The 7,970-nt window shown below is 33.7% G+C and overlaps 1 protein-coding gene across 1 annotated transcript; it reads left to right on the top strand.

The window, feature by feature from the left end:
• Positions 1–2,582: 2,582 nt before the first annotated feature.
• LOC121749759 (bHLH transcription factor RHL1-like) lies at positions 2,583–5,337 on the top strand. The gene is made up of 7 exons (XM_042144384.1): positions 2,583–3,082; positions 3,173–3,265; positions 3,400–3,537; positions 3,712–3,777; positions 4,369–4,434; positions 4,678–4,746; positions 4,913–5,337. The coding sequence occupies exons 1-7, from the start codon at positions 2,705–2,707 to the stop codon at positions 5,234–5,236; spliced, it is 1,134 nt and encodes a 377-aa protein (XP_042000318.1). The 5' UTR covers positions 2,583–2,704; the 3' UTR covers positions 5,237–5,337.
• The last annotated feature ends 2,633 nt before the right edge of the window (positions 5,338–7,970 follow it).

Here is a 7,970-nt window from a genome sequence, read left to right as displayed (position 1 = left end):
GACTAATTAGTGTAGGCCTTTTATTTTATTTGTAAAATGACGTTTTTCTGGTACCTAATCATATCCCAATGTACAAAAGGTTAATGGCGCTAATGTATTGGGCCTAGAGCGAAGGCCCAGTTCACAATATTAAAAATTCATTATTTCTCAAAAGATTCGTAAATCGTAACCCAATAGTTTTATATTTATTTGGTGCGAACTCCTGAATTAAGATGATATTAACATGATTACATGACAGTATTTAATTAAGATCCCAGACGTCACTTTCACAACTTTGTAGACTGGGCCACAGGTTAGGCCCATTAAAATTCTAAGCTCAATCCATTAGATTTGAGGAGTATAACTTAATACTCCTATTTAATTTGAAGCATTGATACAAATAAATGAGTAGGTTAAAAAATTAACAATTTATTCATTTCCTTCAAATTTGTTAATTACAGAAAATAGTGAAGTGATCGATGGGGTAATATTCATAATTGCGTTATATGTTCTCATGAAAATCACGCTACTTAACAATAAGTAGTGTTGTAAAAAAAAAAAACAATAAGTAGTGTTGTGGAATTCGAACTTGCAAATAAACTGTTAATTCACGAATTACCAACTCGATTTGTACTTTAATCAAATCTAACATGGTAGGAGTATTATATTAATACAAGAATTTATTCACAAATACGTATTTTGTCTAACCAACACTATTTCTAATTTGATAAATCAGTACGATGACAGTATACATAGCAGCAACTAGCAAATCACGTGTTGAATACTCAGAATACCGACCATAGTCTAATTCCTCAATTCTTCAAATTTACTATTATTTGAAAATTCAAATATATACCCTACCTATAAAATTCAATTCCTAATTCAACTTTTTTTTGTTGTATCAAACTAAACTAAGAAATGAACGATAAATTTAAAATTGTATGTAATAGAAATCTATGGGTTCCATCTTAAAATCAATTGGTGATAAGAGGAGAAGGAGAGGCTCATGAGACTTATATAGTGGATTAAGCTCTTTGTGTACAAAGATGTGGGATATTATTATATTCATTTTTATGTTTCAATTGCCAACACCCTCCCTCAAACCCGTCAAGGTGAATTTTGGAGGGGTTGGACTTTTTTATGATCGATTGGACAATCGGCCCAATTTTTTTTCGATCGGTTTGACCACTGGCCCAAATTTTCAGCCCAGTTATACTGCTGGGTCAGTCATTTTTTTCGGTTTCAGTCCAGATATACTGCTGGGTCAGTTAAATATGACCCAGAGTTGGCAACCCGCTCTGATACCATGATAGAAATCCATGAGTTCCATTTTAAAACCAATTGGTGATAAGAGGAGGAGGGAGAGACCCATGAGACTTATATAGTGGATTAAGCTCTTTGTGTACAAAGATGTGAGATATTATTATATTCATTTTTATGTTTCAATTGCCAACAGAATGCTCTTTCAAATTCATACCCTTAGTTCCAAAATATCAAACGCACCATACAGCAAATTCTTATTTTAAACTTCCGTAGCAATTCATATTTTACATTGAATTATTGACCTACCATATAAGATTTTATAAGTTTACACGAGTATATATGTTTATTCAAAATTGAGATTAGAGCCAGAGTATACATAATTCACATATCTTAAATGCATTTGTTGACATATTTGGTTTATTTGTAAAGGAGTACCTTTTTTTCATACCGTTGTACGACTAATGTCTTAACTCGATGGATCTACTGGCGGTTGAAATGATAAACATTATTATAAACAAATGGAAAAGTAGTAAAAACTTATGAAACAAAGCATAAATATTTCAAATGTGATTATTCCCTATATCAATGAGACATTTATGCTAATAGGAGTAAAATTTAGTAGATATTACGAAAGTGAAATCTCAATTGTGTAGGGACTATGTTATTATAAAAAAAACAAAGGAAAGTAGTACATAATAAAAATTGATTTTCAAACTGAAAAAAATCTAAAATACTACATGAAGAGTCACGATTGATTGTCTTCACACCATGCTTAAGCATGCAATGGAAAGGGGTGGGCATGACAATCAACAACGACTTGCTTAAAGCATTCGCAAGCACACCATGAATGTTGCATTAAGTAATATATTATCAGTAGTGCTAAGACCATCTCCAACTATATATAGAAACTCATTTTTTGTGTAGATAATTTCTCAAACCATACACCAAACTCAAACTCAATTTTAGATTTTTCATTGGAATAACACCAAATATAGTATTTTCTACAAAATTTGTGTGAGACAAATACTCAAAAATGGGGTAAATGGTTGGAGTAAAACTATTTTTTTTGTGATATATACTAAAAATGAGTTTGAGTTTGACGTAAATGATTGGAGATGACCTAAATAGCTATGATATGCTTGCATATGTACATGATTTTAGATTTAATTTTATAACATTAAATTTAAATTTAGATTTTTAAATATCAATAAAATATTTTTTATTAAATTTATTAATTTATGTATTCTATTAAAAAAAAGTGTTGTGCAAGCTGGGTGCATTTTTTTTTCTATATATATAGAGGTGATTCGAGAAAGACAACTCATTAGTCATTACTATGATTCATATTTCTCGTGGCTTAATATAATTCTTCCCCATTTAGAAAACGACTGCTCCATCAAGATCTCGCCTCTGCAACTCACTTTCAATTGCAGTTTCCTTTCAACTGCAAAATCAATCTGCGATGAGGGAACCCAGCAGAGAACCAGAATCCCCTGGGTTGAACAGCATCAACTCAGTGATGAATCAGCACCAATTCCTCCACGAAATGCTGCAGCCCTCCAATTTCGATCCGACGTCGTCACACGAGGACTTTCTCGAACAGATGCTCTCCTCCGTGCCTCCCACCCCTTCCTCCTTTCCTTGGGCCGACGACCACCCGCCGCCGGGGAATTCCGAGGATCATTCGGCGGCGCTGCGGATGAGGCACCAGCAGATCAGCGGCGGCGCCGCCAAGACATTGATGCTTCAGCAGCAGTTGCTGCTCTCCAGAGGCTTCTCCGCGCCGATGCATGACCACAACGACGTCGTTGACTCCTCGTCTCCCAATTCCGCTAATCCGGTCTGCCGTTTCTCCTTTTGCCCTTTCCTTTTTTTAATTTAATTTTTTTGTGCCAACAATTGAATTCGAATCAATGTGAAATAAATTCAGGCAAATGATGCATCAATTAAAGACCTATTCAACGTCTTCACTGGATTGCCTGGTCAGAATTCAAATCAATCTCAGCAATTTCACCACCTTCAGGTTTTTCCCCCAATTTCATGCCGATTCATACATCACTGATAAATTGCTTGTTTATGAACAGTAGATTTAAAATAGAAGATCCCCTGAACAAATTTTGGAATTAATACTGATTGATTTTTGTAAATATTCCAAAGGGAGGAGGTTTGCAACAGTCTCAGAGTCTCGGAGGGGCCGCGGCAGCGACGAGTGGAGACGAGGCGGCGGGGCGGTCGAAGCAGAAGGTCAGAGCAAGGAGAGGACAGGCTACCGATCCTCACAGCATCGCTGAAAGAGTACGAATCATTTTACTATACACTACAGAAGCAGCTTCTTTTTTGTCTCCTCTCCATATTGATTTTATTTTGATGTCATTTCTTTGCCTTTGTTTTTTCCTCATTGTTTAGAGAACATTTATATTTATTAGTAGTATTTTTTCCCCTTACGTGGGTGAAATGGTTAATGCGCAGTTAAGAAGAGAGAGAATTGCGGAGAGGATGAAGTCTTTGCAGGAGCTTGTACCCAATGCTAATAAGGTGATACCCTGACTTCTGATTTCTAATACTAACGTCAATCCCTTAATTATGTAATTATATGATAATTAAGCTAATTAACTGATCATATTAATTACTACCAATAATTTAGAGTAAAGGGTAGTAGCACTCATTTCTCATGCAGAATCGATGAAGCTTCGTCTTGAGCTCCTTAAATTACGAATATATTTTTAATTCTTGTTAATAACATTTTGCATTTTTTGCTAATCAAATTGCAGAGCCACGTGCTATTTAATGAACCTTTGGAATATAAATCAAAGTGAATATCTTGCGAACGTGTTCAAATGTAGAATGTATACTGATTTGCATGTAATTTTATTTGTATCGATATTACACATCTGTAATTATACAATGTATACCATCTAAAATTATTGGTCAATAATTAACTGGAAGATTATTTGTTTGGTGTCTATTGCAATCTACTCCTGCTTGATATATTACTAGTACTGCTGATTAAATTATAATGATGCTAGTTGGATTGATAATTATTTATAAAAAAAATAGGGTTTGAAAGGTAATCATATGAGATTTGGAGAGATTAAGCTAATGATTTGGTGCTTCTTTGAATGACAGACAGACAAGGCCTCAATGCTGGATGAGATAATTGATTATGTCAAATTCCTCCAGCTCCAAGTCAAAGTATCTCTTTCTCTCCCTCTATAAACAGATATATGTATGCATTATTATATACTTTCACACATCTAGATTTGTTTGTTAAATATATTAATTAAATCTGTTTTGGGTTGACAAATTGTATGGATTGTAGTATATTAATAAGACAGTTGTAAGAGCTGAAGCATGGAGTAATTTTTTTAAAAAAATCTCTTATTATTCTATTCTATCAAAGTTATTATTCATATATAATTATGCGGAAATGTACAGGTTCTTAGCATGAGCAGATTAGGGGGTGCTGCAGCTGTGGCTCCTTTAGCTCCAGACAAGTCACCAGAGGTAATAATCATGCCTTCTTCATGGTATTTTATTTTTCAAGATTATATTTTCAATATGTACTATTTCTTGTCACATGGCATTATCATTTTATAAATGATGTTCAATGTTGATCAACATAGAAGATTGGATTCATAAAAGTTGTATTTATGTGTGTGTGCGCGCGCAGGGGAGACCGGCGACGGCATCAAACAACAACAATAAGGAGGGGATGGCAGCGACGGAACAGCAGGTGGCGAAGCTGCTGGAGGAGGACATGGGTTCTGCCATGCAATACCTTCAAGGCAAGGGGCTGTGCTTAATGCCGATTTCGCTTGCAACCGCCATTTCCACTGCCACGTCACACTCCCGTAACCTCCCGCACAACGGAGAGGCTGGTGGAGGCTGGCCTTCATCGCCTAGCACTTCGGTTATGACCGTCCAATCATCAGCTACTACCATTGGTAGAAAGATGTCCCTTCAGGAAGCCAATGCTGCTCCTAAGTTGGAGTGATGATCAATGCATGTGGATTTAAGTATTAACTGCGTAACTTTGAAAATGTAAACCAAGTTTGCATGTTCTAACTAATGAAATAATCTTTTTTTTTGCTTTCACCCGCATTTTTGCTTTTACCAAACTTGTAGTACTATTAGTTTCGAATGAATTGTGGAAATTTCGAAATAATGTGGTACGTTGTTTTAGTGTTTATCCATCTTGTCTCGCCTCAATATATATCTCTAACATTTTATAGCGAACTTTATAAATGAACTAGCAAAAATTAAAAATTTTAAATTGGGTTTAGTGACACAATGAATACAAGCTTCAACTACCAGTCTCTGGTGAATGACAGCTTAACAAATAAAAAATTGAAAAGTGAAAAAAAAAACGAATCACATAACTCACAAAGGTGGAGCATAAATAATTTTTAAAAAATGCTATCCGACTTTAAATTCTTTATCCAAATAGGGCACAATGTACATCCCATTTTAAAAATCGGGCACCATTTTCCTATTTCTTGTTAGTTAATTTTAAATTTAACTCTTTACAAAAGTCACTTAGCTTTATGGGTTATAATTGCCGGAATAAAGAGGATTAGGTTTTAGTCAAGCATCCATTGACATAAAAGGAACTTAGGTTTAATAGTATTTTACAATCATTCACAATTAGGTTTGGTTTGTAAAAGCGATTGTTACATTGTCAAATTTGATTATGTTCTCAGTAAAAAAATGGTACCTCACCTGAGCTTCAAAATATATTCACATGCTTAGTGTTCCAATTAAAATTAATGAACACAAATGGAAGCAGTCCATAAAAATGATATATTATTAAAATATAATTAACAGTCATGTTCTCTAACTTAAGGATATTTTTCTTTGTACCATAAATTAACTAATTGCATCTCTATTTTTGTATCTTTATCAATTGGAGTCGTTAGTGTCTATGCATCATTTTATATTTGCATTTTCTTATACTTGCATATCATGTGTATAATATAAAATTGGTGTATATAATACACATCAATAAACTGAGTTATGATCTAACAACTTTTATTCCTTGAACAAAATGACGCTCAATCCTCAAATTTCAAAAGAAATAAAAGTAAGAAGTCAGAAGTTTTAGAAAATTCAGATCCTCCAACTTGGTACTTGGAGGCACGTCTAATTGAAAAATTCTACCATAGACACACACCAAACACGCGTAAAAGAATGTCTGGGGAAATATTTTATGGAACCTATAAAATAAATTTCAAGACTCTTCATTATATAGGTGTTGTTTGTTACAGTGGCATTATCTTTTGTGCCAACGTAGAATCACAAGTTGGTAGTATGATTTATTCAACGATTTGGTGAAATTAAATATTTTAAATTAATCGATTCTATTGAGACATTAAAGAACATCGGAAACAATAATATATCGAATAATTTGTTGCAATTAAAGATGTGCAAAATCAACCACTCGAACATCGAATCAAATCAGTAATTTCAGTTCAGTTTGGATTTTCATGTTCAAATCGAATTTTTCTGGGTATATATTGAGACATTAATTGGCATGATGACTATATATGTCGAAATTATGTGAATCCAAACTATACTAATCCTCCTAAAAACTTCACTACTTCATAAATCCATTAGATTTATTTAAAAAGCATAAACATTAACATATCTCCTTCTCTTTTCTTAAACAGACTTCTCAAACAAAATAAACAACACTCCCTCATCCCCATTAAGTGTTCACTTTTGTTATTTCCATCCATCAAGTGTTCATAGACATTTTTATTATAAATGATAAGTAAACCTAACATTCCACTAACTCATTTCACTTACATTTTATTTTATTACTGAAAGTGTGACTTGTATTTTTAACTAATTTTTTCAATCTATTTTCATTTACATTTTTTAAAACTGATGCGGAAAAGAAAGTAGACACTTGATGGAGAACTGATGAAGTAAAAATTAGTAGGACGAAATACTGAACACAAATCTAAAGACATCACTTCTCGCACACAAAATGCAGCCTGGTGACATTGGTTAAGTTTTTCAATCCAAATAAGACTACTGGTGTTCTTTTTCAGGTCTCATACTAGTTTCTTTATATAACATTGAGTAAGTTTTTCAATCCAAATAATACTAGTAGTACTAGTTTATTTTGTAGGTCTCTAAATTTCCGTCCACTGATATTTTAGTGACAAGTATTTTGTCGCGGTTCTGTTCCGCCACTAACTCGGTTACTTTTCGGAAATATAAGATTTAGTAGCAGATATTTCCACCACTAAATAGTGATTTTTTATAGTTTATTTTAAAATAGACCGATACTACTCAATATATTTATGGCATACATTGGATAAAAACTAAAGCCCAAAAGCCCAGGATCATGCCTCAATCAATTTTATACTAGGTTATTTGCAATGCAGTCGCACTTATGGCGACTGCATTGCATGCTCCATAATTTCCAACCACTCGACGTCCCACTTCCATTCTGAGCCTCATCGAAAAGACGCTTTGATGAGAAATTACGATAACCATATACTGTGACACGATTCTCAAATACAAGTGCTAAATTCAGTAGTCATCGATTCAAATATATCTCCACAATTGTTCCTCATCTACTCCCGTGATGACTCAGAACCCCAAACCTATTGATTAGTAGAGTATTTCATCGTCCCATGTAAATTAATTTAGTTCAAATCATATCTAGTACTCTTTAATAATTAGGAAAAGATAGTCATATTACATATCATCGATATTAC

This window comes from Salvia splendens, chromosome 9 (assembly GCF_004379255.2).
Source record: "Salvia splendens isolate huo1 chromosome 9, SspV2, whole genome shotgun sequence".
Classification (NCBI taxonomy): Eukaryota; Viridiplantae; Streptophyta; class Magnoliopsida; order Lamiales; family Lamiaceae; genus Salvia; species Salvia splendens.
The sequence above is the reverse complement of the archived record's forward strand: the minus strand, read 5'-3'. Positions and strand labels throughout refer to the sequence as shown.